Raw genomic sequence first — 19,935 nt, forward strand, 5'->3', positions numbered from 1 at the left:
AATTAATAAAAAATGTTATATTGTAGTAGTGTGAAAAGCAATGTATTTACCGGTAGTCCTTTTTGTGATCAAACTGTGGACAATTTAGTTCTGAGGCCTTCATGGCCACTGAGGGTCTGGGGCTCTGGTGCAGTGGCCCACTTGGCTTGGTGAGCCAGCTTTGCTAGAAAATATTGAATATTGAGCTAAACTGTAATGTTTTTGTACGGTTCACATTATTAAATACCTAAAACTGAATACGTAGTTTTACCGGTATTTAGTAAACACTGAGTTATCGGAAACAACAGCAGCCTCGGAACCTTTGTTCGTTGGCTAGAAATAACGTGTTTCTCCGACGTACCGCTGGGCTGTTTATTTCCGGTGAGAAGCGGAAGTGGCATCAAGGGGCTTGTGGAGGTGACCGAATGGCAGGCAGCAGATTCCTTCTGGAAATGTTAGATTAGCACTGTACAGCAGCAAACTAAACACATCCATTTTTTCTGTAACAGTGTCTAAACATCGTCGCTGCCATGGGAGCTCACCTGGCCAGACGGTATGTCACGGAGACGGACACCGAGCCGGACCCAGCGAAGAAGTACGAGTTCGACCCTCAGTTGGGCTTTCCAGAGAGGAACGAGCGAGGTTTGTCATCAGACGACACGCTTCTAACGGAATACTACCATGTGTTTATAATCACCTCGAGTGAAACAGGTTCCCCTCTCGGCCATGCTATGTTCAACCTGTCTGACGTTAGCTGAGCTAGCTCCGGTTAGCTCACCAGCTAACTGCTGTTAGAGGAGTTCAGTGTCAAGTGAGCTGCTGCAGTTTGCCCTGTCACTTCATCATCTGTCTTTCTCAAGTATTTAGCGAGACACCTGACTTGTAGCACAGTTTGCAGACAAAACATACTATGTGTTTATACTAAAGAGCAATAACTGCTATATGTAGATATGACATTACTGCACAGTGCGTCTGTAGTATATTGAGGCAGTACATTGTGCAGAATAGATGCATGTAAAGGTTAAAGTTCAAATCCACCTTAAAACTACAATTCACATACGTTATATCTCTGCTGGAAACAATTTCCGTGTGGAAAATGTAATCAAGTTTAAAGTCTGAACAGTTAAGATAAATCATATGCAGTTAATGATGGGTTAGGTTGGAGAACCCCGTGGGGATGTTGTTGTGAAATCAAGCAAAACCCTTCAGGAAGTTGGTGTCAGTGGACCCCACTTAAATACTATTTAATTTACTATCTATCTTAAGTATGGTGCATGCATGGAAAAGGCATTTGCTTCAGTTAGTTAACATTCAAATTGCTTTCCTAACTCTGTAAAGCATAATGTAACAATCGTCCATGTAGTAAAGCATTTTAAAACATAGTGTAATAAGTATAAACCCTTTCAGTGCTAGTTCATTTAGAATTTCTATTTGAGTGAAAACAAAGGGTTTGTGCTCCGAGTTTAGCAGTTTGGAGTCTTGGACTTCGTCCGATATTCTACACTAACGTGCTGTTTTTTGGAATTGTGTGCATACTTCCACTCTTGTGTGGTTACAATGAAGACGAGCTGTAATACATAATTACCACAGACACCCTGTTGATAACACTGCAAATATATAAATACAGAAATCAGTGGGCCATTGCCTCAGTTGTGTTACTGCCTTCTGGGATAGTGACATTTAATTAAATGAAAATGTAAACGGGAATTCAAATTCCAGTATATACAGAATAGAATAGGCTCCATTGTCACGGTACCTCATCCAGCTATTTGAGTCGGTATTGGCCAGATATTGGTATCGATGCATCCTTCATGAGGTCCTTGTATGTGCAAATATGACAATAATGATTTGTATTCCTTCTTCAGAGATGGTAGCAAGTCAGGAGCAGATGAACTTGGCCCAGCTGCCTTTGGAGCAGAGGGACTACTGTGCCCAGTATCTCCTGAAACTCATGAAGTGCAAGAGGGACAACTGGCCCAACATCCTGGCTTGCAAGCATGAGAGACACGGCTGGGACTACTGCGAACACCAGGAGTGAGTACTGTTATTTGATGTAGGATGGACTCTCCTAGACCAGGTCCTCCCGCCGTGGCCCTCAGAGCGCCATTTACTGAGATCACATAAAAAAACACAAGCTAGTTACTTTTAAATCTAAATGTGCTTCAGGATTCAGATCAATAAAATATTGTTTATTAGGAATGCATCATTTTAATCACATCACGACACATCGTCGAGTAGAGACATGCATGTTTTTCCACAAGCTAACATTCCCTCAGATGCAGTGACACAAAATTGTTGCCAAATTACTTAATTTATCCTGATTTTAGTGCAATATAAATATGCTTAATTATCTAATTATTAGGTATATTCTTGCATTTTAAATGACAAAGATGTCATTTTTTTTAAACTAATTAAATACATGTTCATTGTTAAATGCAGAACACAGAAGGGTGTTTAGGCGCAGCGTTCTCTACAGGTTGGGACATGTTTGCATCAAACATGTCGGCCAAAGGGAGAGAACGTGCTCTGGATGAAAGCTTTAAGCTTCCTACCTCTTTAAAACCACTGGTACTGGAAGACCTGCAGCACTGTCAGACATGTAAGCAGCTCTAACTCATGCACTGTTCATTATTAGTTCATCATAATCATGAAAAATTAAATCTAGTGGCCAAAAGCTCAGAAAACTCTTAAGCTAATTAAAGTGTATGGTTTACTCTGTTGTCGTAGTTTACAGTAAATATTCAAAAATTGCATAAACTAAAAAGCTAGATTTTCTTTTTGAATATTAAGACTCCACGAAGGAACCTTGATGTATCTAAAATCAGGACCAAGTTATCTCATAACGTTAAGATTGAATCACTGTTAACGTTTAATGGCACGAGTAGATTCAAGATCCTCGACTTCAGATTTGACAAATGAACTTTAATCTTGCGACATGTATCCAGCTCGTCATTATGAACTCGTGTTTTTCTGCCTCCAGCTACGTGATGCGCATGAAGGAGTACGAGAGAGAGAGGAGGCTCCAGCTGAGGAAAAAGAGGGTTGCGGTTCAGGCTGAAGCTGCAGCTGCATGATCAGTGTATCCTCGGATACTCCTCTGTATATATATGTGCTTCTGTTCACAATAAACAATATGGTTCAAGCGCTACAACCCTCCGTCTTATTAATGTCCACACGAACGCTGATCCTCTGGATAACCTCACAAAAACATGTGATTGTCATCCAACATGTTCAGTGTTTGGCTACAAAATTCTTCCATCACCATTTTATTATTAGTATTTGGATGAGTCTTAAAGGTTTATTCATTTCTGGTTGTTTATTTAGTTGCAGGTGTGTCCGACAAAATGTGTATTTGCAAACTAATTTAAACAAAGTGCTCATTTCAACCCTTGAGCCCTTAAAACGTCACACATTACATCCTCGTACAAAGCTCCGATAACTCTGAAGTCTTACGCACACAGGTGATCTGTAATAACGGAGCAGAGCAACAGCAGTTTGGTTTACCTTTTTTTAATAAATTACTTCTGACACCAACAAAATGACATGCTGTCATGAATTGAAATTTAGATGAATGGATATAAAAACTAAACTGCAGATTCAGCCTCCAGATGGCAGAGTGGTTGGGTATCTTAACATTTATGTACAGTTTGTCATTCAGTATAAACTGAGCAGCTCAAACACACTTCAATGAATCAGTGTGAGCTTGTGGGTGATAAAGAAATTTACACTCAATAGTATCAATATTACAGGAATCGCAGACAGGAGGTGGAAGAAGATTTGGTTGTGGAGGGAGAAGGGACATGGTTAGATTCAGTCAGTTCCAGTTTGGAGGGTGGAAAACAGGAGAGCACTCTCATTTAGGGGGGGGGGGGGTATTTGACTCCTACAAGCGAGGAGCGCTGAAGGAGTCCTCTAAAGGATGAAGGGCAGGATGGGCGAGCGCAGAGGAGGGTAGTCGCGGAACTCCTTCAGGTAGCTGCGGTGTTTCCCCTTTGCCCACACGGTCATCTGGATGAAACCCACCAAGGTGAAGAAGGCCACCGGCAGGCACTGAGTCATCAGTGTGAAGCCGAACCAGGCGCCCAGCTGAACGACGAAGAGGAGGGATGTCACACACACACACACACACACACACACACACACACACACACACACACACACACACACACACACACACACACACACACACACACACACACACACACACACACACACACACACACACACACACACACACACACACACACACACACACACACACACACACACACACACACACACACACACACACACACACACACACACACACACACACACACACACACACACACACACACACACACACACACACACACACACACCACAAGAAGGCAGCAGCGGCGAGATTAACTTTCAAAGGCGCAGTGCAATATAGTATGTCCTAAAAATCACATCATAGTATGTCCTACATGTTTCTGTCCAAAGCGTCATCACTTCATCAATTTGTTCGATTGGACATTTGTGTAAACATTGTCATAATTAGCACATGAACTGATGAGCGGAGGCGTAATGAAACACGTTACCTCGTAGGTGTAGTTGGGGCAGGAGACCAGCAGGAAGATCCAGGTGAAGGGGTTCTTGGTTGGATAAGGAATCTTCCTGGTCTTAGATCCTGAATGAAGGAAGCAAAACAAAGAAATGTATTTTATTTTAAACCATCTACTCATTCCTATGTTTACATTTTGGCCTGATGTCAAAACGAAACGATTCTAAATTGACCTTAAAAATGCTGTGAAAACCAATTATCTTAATTATCTTCAGGGTCTAAATTAGACTGGCTTGTTTATTCAAACATTTACTGTTATAGGGGCGTGAAATATTGTTTTCTTTAATTTAAAGCATTCAAATATATTTTGACAGGATTTTATCCTTTCAATCAATTACATAGAAGCAACGTATTGCTGCGTGTGTACCTGGTGGACGGAGGTTCCGCAGAGCAATGTGGATGGAAAAGTTGCCGATCTGACAGAACTAAGGACGAAAACAGTCAGACAAGTGATTTAATAGAGAGACTATGAAGACCAGGGCCCGTCTCTATAAATGAACGTATTGTACACTTCTGAGGATGACAAAGAGTTGTAAAAAAATACAACTTCAATTATGAAAATGACATGTTTTTTTCTATTTATTCGTCAAATCAAATGGTGCACGATAAAGTGTGAAGGTAGAACTATTCTTACCAGGAATATGATGAGGGCCAGTCTGATTTGTTGCTCGCCGTAGACTGCAACAAGAAACAAGCGACAGGAGTTACAGTGACGCTCTGGTAGACGGGCGCTGAGTGCACGGTGCAGCATACTCACTGGGTGGCGTGTACAGCGGGTGGTTGATGTAATAGGCCATCCATGCTGCAAAGCCCCAGTAGTAGGTACAATTCTGAGATGGGGAATAAGACGGGGACATTGACAGTTGATCATTGACTCTATGAAAGACCTCCATGACTCCTTTGCCTTTGTTAAGGTGAGGAAGAAGAGGTCAGAGCCTGGGCGGTAGAACGCGTCTCACCTTGAAGATGTTACGTAGCGGCATTGTGCCGTGAGAGAAGCGATGCACGAACAGCGTCTCCAGCAGCCTCTTCGCGAAGTGGAAAGAGTGACACATGCAGGCGAGACTGGAAAAAGCACAAAGGCGTGCGTTAGCTTTTCTATATTTCTATGTTCTATCATCTGGTAGGAGTTGACGGGTCATTTCCACATTGATATGGAAAGAGCTGGTTTCAAGGAATCATGAGGGGAAACTGATGATTGGCATTGTTGCTGAGAGTGAGAGAAGTAGAACAATACTCTTGTGTTGGACTCCAAGAGGACACGCTGGTCCTCTCACGAAGGCTCCGACTAGATAAAGTGTGTGACGGCGTGTTGGAGACACTCACTGTACGACCCAGTGTTTACTGGTGGTAAAGTCATATTTGGGTGCGTAGATGAAGGGAACTCTGAAGTAGAACATCAGATAGAGGACCAGCGGACCCATGTACTCGGTCAGAAAGACCTGAAAAAAAAATGAAGTAGGACAGAGTAAATTAGAGCCATAGTGTCGTCACACACACACACACACACACACACACACACACACACACACACACACACACACACACAAGCTGCTCTTGATCCCGCTTGTATCTGGTGCATGTGGGCTCGTCAGGACTGTTCGACTGACAGCACGTCTGTCTTTAGACGGCACCGGGCTGCACTCCTCACCGTGACCCAGCTGATCTGGGCTCCCAGGTCTCTGAAGTAGAAGGTGGCCGTGGTTCCCACAGGGAGATGCTGCAGAACATCCTCATCCTTCAGAGACTTCCCCTCTGAAACAAACACACACGTTTACTGACTGAGATGTACAGTGAATTATGAGTCGGGAAGTCGCACTACGTTCACTTTGAGTAGACGGATAGACAACCACACCGTGGCTGACTTACTGGGGTCGAGGCGAATGGACTGCCTGGCCGGGTACCACTGAGGATCTGAAACCGATACGACACAGACATCTTCAGACGGGACATCAAGTGAGTATTTGTATGTGCAGCTTGATGTTGAATCGGATGTATGAGGCTGCAGAGAGATGGCACTCACGGCTCTTGTGGAACATAGACTTGATCTCTCCGATAGTGGCATTTGGCTCGACCTACAATAAATGACACCACAATAAATAAGTGGAGGGACGTGTACGAGTGCACACACACAAAGGAACAGATAAACCCGGTTTTCCATTCATGATGGTGATAAATGGTAAATTTAGCTCACATACCCCATGGATGTGGTTTATTAACAGCTGGTACTAGGGTTTTAAAGAGGCACACACACACACACACACACACACACACACAGTACAAGACCTTGTGCCAGGCTGCCAGCAATGTCCCAAACAACCAACCCAAATATAAACACGACAACAGAAACATTAAGAGCAAATGTGGACACGCACAGCTGTTCCAGACGGGATGACGGAGCAGTGGAAGCTCCTGGTCTGAGGAGCAGTCCGCAAACTTAAAGCCACATTTTAAATATCTGATGAAACGGCTTTCTCCGACATTTGAGCAGTAAGCCTGTGTTCCCCTGTTGGCCTGGAACATGGAAGCTGAGATGCTTCCGTGAAACGTACGCCTGTATGCAATCACACTGTCCAAGCACAGGTGTGACACAGGACGAGTGTGAAAGCGTTTCTTCTTCGTGTGTGCTGCAAGAATCATCATGCATCATGTGCTTCGACCTTTGACCCGCACAGGAACCTGAGCCACAAGGACACACACACACAGAGAAGTGTTCACGGTTCCAGTTTGTCTGTAACGATCGAAGGCCGAGAGATATATCCGATTACCAGGGCCAGCACCGCTCAGTGTGAAACAGGGTGGTGGTGCCAGATTATTTGAGCAACTCTAGAACTCAGAGAACTGGTATTTTGCTCAAACACCATGTGACCCATCTGAAGCAGACTGGAGAGGTCTGCTGCTGTCATCGACTTGGCTTATATTCACGCGGCCCAGAGGACCACAGGCCATTTTCAGCAGGATGACATCACTGAGAAACAACCCTCTCTGTGACCCCCCCCCCCCTCTCTTTCTCCAGGCTGTATTCAGAGTCGGTTTCATAAACCCCGACATGATACAGAATTTGAATTTTATATCCAACTCGGTCTGTTCGTACTTAAGAAACCAGTCCCCCCCCAAAGGGGCTCTCTGTCCAGATCCAGATCTATATCCGTCAAACCAGCGAAACCCCCTCCCCAATAGGTGTTAAGATTCTGCACGCTATCGCCACAGAATCTCTGCTAAGCCGACGACAGGGTGTAATCCAACGAGGGTAGAACTTCACACTCTGTGATCTTGAGGAGCAGCCTTTGATAAGAGGAGTCTAACACCACTGATGCACACATCAACAACACGCTGGACCCTCCTAATGACTCACAGGCCTGTCAGTAACACACGAAAGCCATCTAAACACAGTAATAACAAAGTACAGGCCAAGTGCAAAGTACCGGCACTATACCTGAAACAATGAGCGTCAACGTTCCATCAACATACAACAGCGATGCTCTTAAATCCAAACTGTCAGCACGAGTACAGTCCACTCGTCAGTACCACGCTGGCTTGTGTTATCTCTGTTATACTGTTAAACCCGTTGTCGTATTACATCTGTAAAAACACAACATGGTTCAACCTCAATCAGAGCGATGTGGGGGGGGGGAGGAGTACCCTGGAACGCTATTCTGCACCGCGCCTTGTTATGGCTTAATGTGAATGAGGACCGGACACACTGCACCTGTTGCATTTAGTAAACATACAGGCACAAGGACAATTGCATGTGCACATATAGAGATTAAAAACATCTTTTTTCAGAGATGATATTAGAAAAAAGGGTGAACTGAAACTGCGATGGAAAGTGATACAAAGAGGAAGAAAAGAAATGCGTCCTCACCTTGTCCAGGAAGCAGAGCTTGTCCTTGGTCCTGGCATCCAGTATCTCCACCTCAAAGAAAACAACAGCCTTTTTAGCTTTTTTAGCAGGTTTACGTTTGACGGGGGCTTGAGCCAGCACCGGGGCGGCCGCCGACGCCACCGCCGCCCCGTTTGCCGGCTTTTTAGTGCTGGTGGCCTCTAGTGCTAGGGCATCCATGTCCACAGTCCTCCTCCTGCACTCGGTTTATCTTCCTTTTTTCAGCCCCTTCACTCTTCACCTCTCAGCTGTCTATCCAATATCCATGCCAAACCACAGAGGAGAGGGGCAGCACTCAGCTGTGGAGATAAATCTGTCTCTCCCCTGCTCCCCCCCCCTCCTCTCGTTCTCCCTCCCGCTTGTCATTCCTTCACTTCTGGTGCATTGCTTTATTTAACTGCTAACCGACCCCTGGAGCGTGGACATATACCACATGCGTGTGCACAGTTGCATACACAGGAATGCCCAGCATCCCCCTGGCAAACTGTCTGCAGTAGATCATCCGTGTTATATCGCATGAAGGAAACTTCTAGAGCAGAGAGCTTTATTTTAGCGCTGCGGGGACTTGGATTTGAAACATAACTCCTCCCTAAAAAAAGGACACCTGATGGCCCCTCTCAACTCCTGGCTAAGTGGGAAGATGGAGGGGGGGGTTATTATGAAAAATGCCACCCCCCCCCTTTTATAGTTTGTCCCCCCTGTCTTCCTCGCCACTAAATATAAATCTCTGCTGCTAATTCTGCATGACCAGCCGTCTCCCTACAGACCCCACCCATCTAGTCGGGGCATCCCCCTTGGTGAAGCCCCCCCCCCCCCCCCCACTCTATAATGATGCTAGACAGAGTCACAAGTGGCAACATGGAAGTTTAGGCCGGACGTAGGAAAACATTTTCTGTTATCTAAAAAAGGTCCTCCATCAACTTAACTCAGACAGGGGCCTGAACCATGTACGCCTGCTCACAAAGAGACGAACAGTAAACTGGAGCTCTCTGGGGATTTGGTTTTGGGGCCTGAGATGCCCACAGATTTAGCATTTTTCTTTATTTGTGTGCTTCAGGCAAGCGGTTTAAATTTGTTTGCACAAGGCGACTTGCCTTCCTAACACTGCAATCCGTGCTTTTTACTTGCTGCCGTGTTACTGTGCAAACGTAAACATGCATGTATGCTTCAACAACGCAGGACACACGACACTGCAGTTGAGACTTAAGGGGAAAGAACCCCATGGCAGGCATACCCTCTGCCACTGAACCTCCCCCATCCCATCTATATAAAGCTTCTGTCTGGCAGCGACTCTCTGTCCCGGTAGGGCACTCTGGGGCGAGGGTGAAGCGGGGAGAACCAGGCTTTAGTTATGCCGGTGGACTTCTGCTGCTCTTTGCTGGGTTTCCCTCTACCTCCTATCGCAAGGTAAGAGACCACTTCTGAAATCTGGAAAGATTATGTTTTTAGGCAGATTAACAGACAATTTTGCTCCATTCCAGATACTCATGGACAGTCAGTTAAAAAGTAAGACAGATCACTGCTGACTAATGACTATCTATTGACACCAATGGAAAACATTTACAGTTTGATTTATGTCCCAGGATATTGTGGACACATTGTAACCAAAAGATATGCAACAATCTGGACTCTACTCTTTTAGTTTATCTGTTTAGATTGATATTTGGTGCCTTATAAAGCATGCACAAGGTAAATAAATAATAAAATCCACTGTGATTTAATCCATAAACGAGCACTTTAGGTGTATTGCAACTGCAAAACTTGGTAACTGTTAATGCACATTGTGACTTGATGGTATTTCGTGATGATCACAGATCTTGGTAGTTGTAATAGCGGAAGGAATCGCGGCCAGCAGTGGCGACTGTCTGTGCAGCCCACACCATCTGCTAATATGTGGCTAACCCGTCAGTTTTTGTTACACAGATTATGTCGTCACTCATCCGAGTGTACACTATGGTTAGAATGTGCGCATGTCATTGCCATCATAGCGGCTTTACACAGACTTCCAAAATGTGCAAGCTGGTGGTATTCAAATGCAGCCGAGAGGATGGCTGATAATTGAAGATACCTGTTGCAGCGAACGCTGCAAAAATGCCTATTTAGAGCATTGTCATATGTTTCAATGGCCACGAAAGGATGAGTCAAGCAGATGGATTGGGGATCACAGGAGTGGCCTATTGCTGTCACATTGGCCACTAAAAAAATAAACTTTGCAACTGTGCAACTACTGAATGAAAACATGTCATACGTCTTTCATATCTCAAGTATTTTTCACCCCTCATAGGTTGCAACAGCCTCATCTGTGATCAACAGAAGGAAGGAGAACCGGAGCAGCCACTGGTTGGGTCAGTTTCTGTCGAGACGACTTCAAATCCTGTCTGATGGGTTTTGGTGCTCATGTTTTAGCTTTCAGTAGCTGCAGCAGAAGGCTTACAGCCATTGTTTAAGTGGCAGTGGACACCTTACTAATGATAACAGAGTGAAACAGGCCTGCGTCAGGAGTGTGGATGTTTCTGGTGACAGTTAGCCAAAACATTGTTTCAGGTTTTTCTTTCTGAGCAAGTTTAACAAGTCTTGCACGCTCGACTGTTCACCTGCATTATTGAGTAATAACAAGATAAGAAGCTCCATGCGTCGCTCCAGCCACAGATGGCGATGATGTCGAGCTTTATCCCAAACAGAGGACTCCGTGTTAAGCTAACAGAGACGTTCAGCGTACATCGAAAACTCAACAAATACACAACGCAAGTCTAATTCATCGCATATGTGGCAGCAGCTTGACTTTCGTGTGCGATATCAACCGACAGAAGCGTTCATTTCCGTGCACGAGGCTCGTTAAATCCCCGGTACCAGCAGCCAGCCCATGACAGGCGCGCTGCTGCAGAATGCGATCCTCTCGTGACTGTTTCTGGTGGAGTTCATCCTCACAGAAACCACAGAAAAATATCCGAATTAGTCAGATTAACACCATTCTGGCCCCATAAATCGCTCCATTGATGATTTGGAGTTCCACAGACACTACTTACCTCGTAGTGCTTCATCCTGGCAGTTAGCACCCTCTTTCCTCAATATCCCAGATGAGTGACAGAGCCGTCTCCAATCAGCGGAGTGAAGTGTGTCTGCTGAGGCCACCGTAGGCGGGCCCGACGTCCGTCCCGCATCCAATCAAAACTGGCGACACTGTCAGCGACGTAGCCAATGAGATTTGAGCAGATGGCGAGGTCGCGGCTATGCTAACCTTCTTATCTTCAGGCTACGATGCTAACGTAATTGGATTTAGTGTTAGAATGTATTGCTCTTTGAGCAGCAGCTCTGTCTGTTTGTATGCAGGCTTACTGATCCAACCAGCACCAACCATCCAATCTCTTAAACTGTATCGAAAATTATTTATCAATCTGTTGACTTTTCCCAATTTAATTTGCAGACTGTATGCTATTATTTTTCCAATTTATTTTTGCAGTCTTACTCAATGTTATGCTCCTACATTATGCATTTACCCCCTCCACTGCACAATGTATATCTTTATTTGCTTTCTGTTGTTTGAATGCATTTATGTGTAGATTGTGTTTTCCTCATGCATAAATTGTCCTGCAAAAATAAAGTTTGCCATTTGCCTGGTATGTTGTCACTTTGTAAGGCAACACTTTCTGAAACTGTCAAGCTATGAATTGCTTGTATTCGTCAGGCACACTGACCCAAAATATTTTTCTTGTGCTGAAGGCACCATAATTGTCTCAAGCCTTGTTGTCCAATACACTTACATACACAGGGACATGTGTAAGTCAATTCTTTGAATGGATACCCTACAATATACAAAACACATAACTACGAATTATAGCCTTTCCAAAAGAATATTGTGTGAGCTCCACCTTAAAAATCCAATGTAGTGTATGTGGGTCTGTGGAAGTCCTAACAGCTGCAGAGATATTTTCTCATCCCTGACAAAACGGTTTAATTTCACTTGTCAGACAGAGACTGAGCTGCACTATTTTTAATTTGAACACTGCTAATGATGGCACATTGTTACCTGCCCCAACAAATGTCAGAGTGAAGAGCTGAAGCATGTAGTCTATTGTGTTGTACATTGAACCTGAAATGCTGCCTTCACGTGCTACTCGTACTCTTGTCACTTTTTGTAAGTCACGCAAAGCCTTGTTCCAGGACATGAAACAAATCAAAGGGGAATTGTGTCCAATAAAACCATTTTCAACACATCTGAGGTGTGGAAGTGTTACCTCCTGAGTCTTAATTTGGTGATATTATGTCCGACTGGTTGCATAAATTAGATCAGCTCATGCTCATTGGGCAAACTACTGTACTGCACTGCATGCTCGCATCTGTTTAAAAATCTAGAAATGCCCCTTGTGTCATGTACTTAATGTGCCCAGCCCTCATGGGTTTATAAGAAACCAACAATATAGCTGCAGTGGACACACATTTCACTAAGTTTCATTCAATTACAAAATGACAGGTTACTTCACCGCTCAATCTTAAACAAAACATTCTGCCTTCCCTCCCGGGCCTGGCAACTTAAATCAACATAAATTAAAGTAATTTCACTCCAAAAATGCATCCCTTATGTCCTCGTGGATAGGACAGTAAAACAAAAAAGTGCACCTCATTCTCAACTTCTCCTAGCTCACATACACAGATTCTGTCCTCTTCTCCAGTGGAATTGAACCTACCGATCTCTGGGGCTAATGGTAATGTTCCTGATCGTAACTGTGCGCATAGTTTAAGTAAAGTGCCACAATATTTCATTTTGTTATGACAGGGATCCATGAGGGAAGTATTTTTTTATTATTATTTAAATTTAGCAAAAATGCTTTCTATTTCCAGGCTATGTTGTTGTTTATCCATTGTTCATGGGATTAGCTGCTTGTGATATGGTCCGGCCTCTCAGTAATGTCCATGGACCATGTACATTTAGGAATGGACATATATAGCTATTAATTACTTTAGACTATAGATTGAGATGTTACATAACAAACACATGATCAATTTATATAATATAATACACTGTTTAAGATTAAAACAGTCGTTTCAAACTTGTTTGCACTTGTACCTCCTTACATAAGGGTGGGGAGTTCTAAGCAGTTGCACCAAAGAGGGATTTTCACTCTAAACGTCGTGCATAGTTAAACAAACTGTATATAAAACAGTTAAAACTCGCTCAAACTCCACCAGTTACAAGGGTGTCAACAATCTATTAATGTCCTATTAAAATAATATATCAGCCAGAGGGGCAAAACAAGTAGCTGCATGTGTCTGATAAAACATCTGTATTTCTACTCAAGTAGGATTTTGAATGATGATTTACTTGTAACGGAGTACTTTTACACTGTAGTATTGCTACTTTTATGTAAAGAAAGTTAGTAAAGATCTAAAAACTTCCTCCACCAATGTTCATAGCCATACATCCCTACATAGGCAAGCGAGTTCATTTTAAGGAGACTGATAAGGCATGGTATGTTACTGTGCTGGATAATTTCCGACAGCTCCTGAAGGCAGCACTACGTAACGTCCTGGTGGGCGTGTCCTGGACTTACTGTGACAGTGGAGCTTGTTCGAGCTGTGTATGGAAAACTCTGGAAGTTTCCACGTACTTTATAAAGACAACACTCGAGGCGCAGCCTTCGGAGTAGATCCAGAGGACGAACCGAGGAGGAGCGACTGCAGTTCATATAAACAGCCGTTTGCTGAACAGCCCTCTGGATGGTCAAAATGGGTAAAGACTACTACGATATTTTGGGAATTGCGAAAGGAGCGTCCGAGGACGACGTAAAGAAAGCTTATCGTAAACAGGCGCTGCGCTTTCATCCCGACAAAAACAAGTCACCGGGAGCCGAGGACAAATTCAAAGAAATCGCCGAGGCTTACGACGTCCTGAGCGACCCAGATAAAAAGGACATTTACGATCGTTATGGAGAAGAAGGTAAGAATTCACTTGACAGTTCACAGTGCAGCTGGTTCTATGGATGTCAACACGAAAGGGTGACAGTGTCTGACATGCATGGGACCAAACGGTTCAGTGTCATTGCGCTCTGTGTCTCAGTAAAGCCTTGTTTGTGAGCCAAGCAATAAAGGCGTTGCTCTGCACGCAGGATATCACACGTGTCATGTTTGTACAAGACCTGACAAAGTACAACTGAAAATATGTGACCGTGAGTTCAGGAGAGGCGCTGGGAGGTTTGTGTCTGACGTCACGATGAGGGGGCGGGGCTTAGGGCGCAGTCTGCTTGTGTGTGCATGTTTGAGTGGTGTTGTCAGTGTTTGATTTTGGTGCATGGAAACCGGAGAGGTGGGGCCGCGTGACAGAAATACTTTATCTTTAGTGTTCTTACCTGTTTAGTAACCGTGGCAACTTTAGCAATGACGTAGACTTGCAGATGAATGGAAGAAACTCTCATTTGTGAAAGTCTTACAAACTGTATTGAGAAATTGAACTTGAGATCAAAGTTAAAGACACACACACGCACATGTAATGGCACAATGAGTGTTGCATTACTTTGGTTGTAATATTAAGTGCTTGAAGTCTTTTTTTTTTTGAGTGATAACTGTATTAATTGGTTGTTTTTCTCCCTCAGGTCTGAAAGGCGGAGGCCCCCCTGGTGGTGGTGGTGGTGGTGGTGGTGGTGGTCCTGGTAACTTCAGCTACAGCTTCCAGGGCGACCCTCATGTCATTTTTTCAGAGTTCTTCGGTGGACGTAACCCCTTCGAACAGTTCTTCGGTGGCCGCAATGGAGGCATGGATGAGGATATGGAGACGGACGACCCTTTCGCTCGCTTTGGGATGGCGGGAGGTGGAATGGGTGGGTTCCCTCGCTCCTTCGGCTCTGGTATGGGAGGAATGGGCCCTCACAGCAGTGTTGTGAAGAAGCCTCAAGACCCCCCCGTGGTTCACGACCTCAACGTAACCCTGGAGGAAGTTCTATCTGGTTGCTTAAAGAAGATGAAGGTGTCTCGTAAAAGGCTGAACCCCGATGGGCGAACAATAAGGATTGAGCATAAGATCCTGGAGGTGCAGATAAAGAAAGGGTGGAAAGAGGGCACAAAAATCACGTTTCCCAAAGAGGGGGACGAGACTCCCACAAACATTCCAGCGGACGTGGTCTTTGTGTTAAAGGACAAGACGCATCCGAAATTCAAACGCGACGGCTCGAACATCGTCTACACGGCAACGATTTCACTCAGAGATGTAAGTTAAGATTGTGAAAATCACGAGTAGAATAAAGTTGCTGTCGTTGCCTTTTCAGGATCTTAATTCATGCTTTTTTTTTTTGTTTTCTTTCTCTGTTATTTCCCATCAGGCCTTGTGCGGCTGTACGATCAACGCGCCCACACTGGACGGCAGATCGGTGACCGTGTCAACGACGGATGTCGTGCAGCCGGGGATGAAGCGGCGCATCAACGGCGAGGGGCTGCCTCATCCAAAGCGCCCCGATCGTCGAGGCGACCTATTGGTGGAGTATGAGGTCAAGTTCCCAGAACGGCTCAGCCAGAGCGCCCGGGACACCATCGCTCGGGTCCTCCCGCGATCCTGAACAAGACCACCGGACATCCAGGACTGTCAGAACTATCACACTAAGCTGCAGACCATTTTCTTTTTTTTTATCAGTCATTTTTCATGTGGCTTTATAAATCACATGAGACAATACAGGACAGACTTTGTAAAAATGCTTTTTGAGAATGAACATGTAAATATGACTAATGTTTTGTCTTTGACACTGAATAAGATTATATTTTGATGGAAATAAGTACACAGTGTACTGTATTATGCAAAAATACATATATTGCATATATTCTGTTTTGTTTGTAATAAAGGTTCAACACTTCCATGAAAATGTGATGTTTGTTTGAATGACGTCACAGCTCAAATTCAACTTTACATTCAAATAAAAATGTGTTTGTAAACTGATGATGCAACAACAGGCAGTACTTATTGTTGGGCTGAATTTTCACTGTTATGAAAGAAGAAATGGAAACTGGTGCTGGAAAGATGAACCATGTCGATACATTAACTTGTGCATAACGGACCGTGATTGACTTGATGTCTCAAAACATCGTACGACACAAGACGACAAGCCTCTCTCATATGTGAATTAAAGAAAAACCAGATCTAACGTGTTAATGAGTGAGCTTTAAAGATACTCGTAGGCAGAGTTCAGTCTTAATGCTGAGCCAGCTCAGTCCGCTAGCTGCAGCTTTGTAACGGTCGGATATGAGAGTGGTGTCGATTCTAAATTTCTGCCAGAAAGAAGATTTAGTGGAACGAGTGTCAAGGTGAGCACAGAGAGGCCTTCCCCCTTCAGGTGATGAGTGTGAGCACTTCCCTCTGGTGTTCTTCTGCTCCATGAAGTTCAAACATCCAAGTGAAGCAACACGGAGAAAAGCATTAATAAAACTAAAATATGAAATTCAGTCCCCCTTCTCACGCAAATAATTCTCGTACAGTCCCCGAGGACTAAACTGTGTGGCTGGTATATTGCCTGACACTTATAAGATAAGATAATCCTTTATTATTCCCGCTGTGGGTAAATTTACAGGCGCCTGACAGGAGGGATGTGTTGCCGCTGAGAGCAAACTCAATCCTGCTACATCTTCTGGAAATACCCCTGCTTTTCAGAAGTTGCCCTCAGGCTCTGGTCCCCGTGAGGCACTCATGTTTCATGGCATTGAATCAGAAGACTTATTCGGAGCAGCCCGCTGCTTTCTTCCCAACACTGCTGGACTCAACTTTTCATTTACTTGGTTTTTAACCTGGACAAAGAATGAGGATTCTTCATGTGGTCATGTTTTGCTGCTTCTCCGGTGAGTTTTGATGTATCTTTTTTATTAACATTCATAGAGACAGGTTTTATTTGTCACATTTACACTCTGAATGTATTAGCTTAGTAGGAATGTGTTCATTCATTTTAATGCTTCCCTGTCAAGCAATTCATCCACATCTCCACATTAATTTCAGCTATTGTGGTCAGCAGCTGTAACCAGCACTTGCTTTATGCTGCAGTTGCGTGCGCAGAGGCTTCAGCAGTGCTGGAGGTGACCGGCCATGTCGGAGCAGAGGTCTCCATCCACTGTTCCGGTAGCTGGACCACAAACAACAGCTCCCAACACCACGACGTGTACTTCTGCAAAGGAGTCTGCTCCAACGAAAGCATTCTCATTCAAACTGCGAGCAAGAGGTCGGCCGTCACGCGGCGAGGGAGGTACGGCATGGAGGCCAGCGGAGGAGATGGAGCCTTCAGCGTGACCATACAGAGGCTGCAGAGGACGGACGCAGGGACATATCACTGTGGAGTGGAGGGAACTCTTAATGTGGTGCACCAGGAGGTCAAGCTCATAGTTTTAGATGGTACGTTTATGGCTAGTTTATGGGACGTTTTGGGATAACAATGAACAACATATCTTCTATTTAGGATTTTGCATGAAACTAATCTCAAAGTGTTGACTGTAGGTTACTGGTCATGTTGTCAGGACTGACGAGTGTCTCATACTGATTCTGTCTTCAGGATAAAACCAGCCACAGCTGTATGAAGCTGACAGCCGGGCGTTGCTTTGTGTGGAAAGCCTGAAAATAAGTGTATCTTGTGATTCAGCAATGTCACATGAGCACACACAATTCATTCAAGTTTGTCGTGTTATCCCAAAGCTTCCGCTGTTGCTCTCGGATCTCCTCCCTCCACCACCGCCCTTCAGACTGCAGAGGAAACTCTGCCCCAAGGCAGCTCTGCATCCGGCACTGAGCCATCAGCAGCAGCGTCGACGCTGCCCGCTACAGAGGACAAGACAAACCAGACAGCAGCAACCAACCTCAAAGGTATTTACAGCCACAGTCAGAAGCTGTTCCCTCCTAAGCTTCAAACCCCCAACAAACTATTGGAACTAATAGTGCCGTGATCAGTTCGGAGAAGAACTTAAAGGCCCCCTCTGCACCCCAGAATGTGTTTGACTTATTGTTACTTCACTGTGAGTGACAACAGAGGGCTGTTTTTAAATGTGTTTGCTGAAGGTGGAATCTTACATCTGAGTGTTGATGGTTTTTAGATATATCTGCCTGGGAGCCAATGTGTGATGTGGAAACTTTCCATTTTTAGAAGAGGCAGAGTTTCCGGTGCAGTTTCAGTGAGAAGTGGCTCGATTGGTTCTGAGTCAGGGGCAAAACGACCGGAAAAACCTGTTGCCGTCGTGCTCTCACCCTAACCCGCATGTTCACTTGAAGAACTTAGTACCAGGATTTGTATTTTTATGCAGAAAATCAAGTGAAGATGAGTCAAAGCTATTAAGAATATAAATATCGAGGACTATTTGGTCATTTTGTTTGGAGAACCTGTTAAACTGTATTGTCACAGACGCATGTGTGACTGTGCAGACACCACGGTGGTCATCATTGTTTCGGTGAGCCTGGCTCTTCTGGTGTGTGCCATCATACCTCTGATATTCTGCAGACACTGGTGGAGTAATGCAGGTGAGGTGACACACACACATGCACACACACACTGCTTTCATTCCAGAGTGTGATCTGACACCTAAGCAGAGCATTCGCATGAGTTTTAATGAATCCTGTTGCTTGTTTGTTTCAGAAGGTCCGAACAAGGGTGAGGTGAGTGACCATTTTGTCATTAATCGGCTTTAGTTTTGATTAAAATGTTCATCAAGCAATAAGTTTACTGCTCAGATAAAATCCTGCTAAATGACAATTCTTATTTATTTACAGCCTGAATACTGTGAGGAAAATGCAGATGTTGCCTCTACTCAGGCTGCAGTGAGGCTGCAGTCTTTCGATGCCGATCCAGAGTCCGGTATTCACAATTCCTCCCAGTACGCTCTGGACTGAACAGGGTGTATCCTGTCTTTGACCTCACAGCTAATCTCACGTTCTTCTCTGTGTTATGAATCAAATAAAGGACACGTCTTTGTACAGCATGTTCATGTTCTTCCTTTGGATGTCTGTAAAGTTAATTCTCTGTTTCTTGCGATGATAATCATCGGTGACGTCATCTTCCAAAATAGGAAGGAGGTCGGTAAGATTTTAACCGATTCACACAGTTAGATACATGTGGTGCGGCCTGATGAACGTGAATAAGGAGTTAACGGGGACGAGGCTGATATGTGGCGCACGCATATATGGAAGATTTAGAATGCCTAAAACAAATTAGAAAAAAATACAATATATGCATTTAATGTGTCATAATTAGATGAAAAGCACATGTAAAAATGACAACAACTTAGCTTTTTCTCCTTATACATCTGTTTTACAACTAAATAAAGCACACTGCACAGAAAGCACTGCTGGACTTGCTGCATCTGTACATTTCTGGGATTCTGAGCTTCATTAAAGTCAAAGTAGTGGTGCAGTTAGACCTGCAGAGGGTGCTACACACATTTGATCTCACTCTGGAATTGGACCCCATAGGAGGCAATTAAAAGCATAAACATAGAATTAAATGGTGTTGATAATATCTTGCTTTTATCAGCTCCACCAGTG

At 44.2% G+C, this 19,935-nt stretch overlaps 4 protein-coding genes across 5 annotated transcripts; 3 read left to right on the forward strand and 1 right to left on the reverse strand.

Annotated features, from left to right (window-relative positions):
• Nucleotides 1-355: 355 nt before the first annotated feature.
• On the forward strand, nucleotides 356-3,130 carry ndufb7 (NADH:ubiquinone oxidoreductase subunit B7). Its single transcript, XM_079278201.1, has 4 exons — nucleotides 356-396; nucleotides 489-621; nucleotides 1,845-2,013; nucleotides 2,960-3,130. The coding sequence occupies exons 2-4, from the start codon at nucleotides 510-512 to the stop codon at nucleotides 3,051-3,053; spliced, it is 375 nt and encodes a 124-aa protein (XP_079134327.1). The 5' UTR covers nucleotides 356-396; nucleotides 489-509; the 3' UTR covers nucleotides 3,054-3,130.
• A 292-nt stretch (nucleotides 3,131-3,422) lies between these two features.
• tecrb (trans-2,3-enoyl-CoA reductase b) lies at nucleotides 3,423-12,685 on the reverse strand. 2 transcript variants are annotated; one of them, XM_079278442.1, is made up of 12 exons: nucleotides 11,474-12,685; nucleotides 8,430-8,480; nucleotides 6,588-6,639; nucleotides 6,434-6,478; nucleotides 6,216-6,319; nucleotides 5,891-6,006; nucleotides 5,524-5,629; nucleotides 5,322-5,394; nucleotides 5,199-5,242; nucleotides 4,932-4,989; nucleotides 4,542-4,630; nucleotides 3,423-4,065 (listed from the first exon to the last, which is right to left on the reverse strand). In XM_079278442.1, exons 1-12 carry the CDS (start codon nucleotides 11,486-11,488, stop codon nucleotides 3,892-3,894), a joined length of 927 nt encoding a protein of 308 aa, XP_079134568.1. In that variant the 5' UTR covers nucleotides 11,489-12,685; the 3' UTR covers nucleotides 3,423-3,891. The 2 variants fall into 2 exon arrangements, with proteins under 2 accessions (XP_079134568.1, XP_079134567.1); XM_079278441.1 differs by lacking the exon at nucleotides 11,474-12,685 and having other exon boundaries at nucleotides 8,430-8,733.
• LOC306784449 (uncharacterized protein) lies at nucleotides 9,315-19,290 on the forward strand. The gene is made up of 8 exons (XM_079278443.1): nucleotides 9,315-9,854; nucleotides 10,732-10,792; nucleotides 16,994-17,258; nucleotides 17,458-17,802; nucleotides 18,100-18,267; nucleotides 18,820-18,915; nucleotides 19,031-19,050; nucleotides 19,165-19,290. The coding sequence occupies exons 3-8, from the start codon at nucleotides 17,219-17,221 to the stop codon at nucleotides 19,282-19,284; spliced, it is 789 nt and encodes a 262-aa protein (XP_079134569.1). The 5' UTR covers nucleotides 9,315-9,854; nucleotides 10,732-10,792; nucleotides 16,994-17,218; the 3' UTR covers nucleotides 19,285-19,290.
• dnajb1b (DnaJ heat shock protein family (Hsp40) member B1b) lies at nucleotides 13,988-16,307 on the forward strand. Its single transcript, XM_079277920.1, has 3 exons — nucleotides 13,988-14,382; nucleotides 15,035-15,645; nucleotides 15,758-16,307. The coding sequence occupies exons 1-3, from the start codon at nucleotides 14,163-14,165 to the stop codon at nucleotides 15,989-15,991; spliced, it is 1,065 nt and encodes a 354-aa protein (XP_079134046.1). The 5' UTR covers nucleotides 13,988-14,162; the 3' UTR covers nucleotides 15,992-16,307.
• Nucleotides 19,291-19,935: the final 645 nt, after the last annotated feature.

The sequence above is a fragment of the Melanostigma gelatinosum genome (genome assembly GCF_949748355.1).
Source record: "Melanostigma gelatinosum genome assembly, chromosome: 11".
NCBI lineage: Eukaryota > Metazoa > Chordata > Actinopteri > Perciformes > Zoarcidae > Melanostigma > Melanostigma gelatinosum.

Coding starts and splice junctions, on each gene's coding strand:
- ndufb7 (XM_079278201.1), top strand. CDS start 510: ATGGGAGCTCACCTGGCCAGACGGTATGTCACGGAGACGGACACCGAG. Junction 622..1,844: donor TCCAGAGAGGAACGAGCGAG/GTTTGTCATCAG, acceptor TTCCTTCTTCAG/AGATGGTAGCAAGTCAGGAG. Junction 2,014..2,959: donor GACTACTGCGAACACCAGGA/GTGAGTACTGTT, acceptor TTCTGCCTCCAG/CTACGTGATGCGCATGAAGG.
- tecrb (XM_079278441.1), bottom strand. CDS start 8,627: ATGGATGCCCTAGCACTAGAGGCCACCAGCACTAAAAAGCCGGCAAAC. Junction 6,007..6,215: donor CCCAGATCAGCTGGGTCACG/GTGAGGAGTGCA, acceptor TTTTTTTTTCAG/GTCTTTCTGACCGAGTACAT. Junction 4,631..4,931: donor GCGGAACCTCCGTCCACCAG/GTACACACGCAG, acceptor TCCTTCATTCAG/GATCTAAGACCAGGAAGATT.
- dnajb1b (XM_079277920.1), top strand. CDS start 14,163: ATGGTCAAAATGGGTAAAGACTACTACGATATTTTGGGAATTGCGAAA. Junction 14,383..15,034: donor CGATCGTTATGGAGAAGAAG/GTAAGAATTCAC, acceptor TTTCTCCCTCAG/GTCTGAAAGGCGGAGGCCCC. Junction 15,646..15,757: donor CAACGATTTCACTCAGAGAT/GTAAGTTAAGAT, acceptor ATTTCCCATCAG/GCCTTGTGCGGCTGTACGAT.
- LOC306784449 (XM_079278443.1), top strand. CDS start 17,219: ATGAGGATTCTTCATGTGGTCATGTTTTGCTGCTTCTCCG. Junction 17,259..17,457: donor CATGTTTTGCTGCTTCTCCG/GTGAGTTTTGAT, acceptor TTTATGCTGCAG/TTGCGTGCGCAGAGGCTTCA. Junction 17,803..18,099: donor CAAGCTCATAGTTTTAGATG/GTACGTTTATGG, acceptor GTTATCCCAAAG/CTTCCGCTGTTGCTCTCGGA.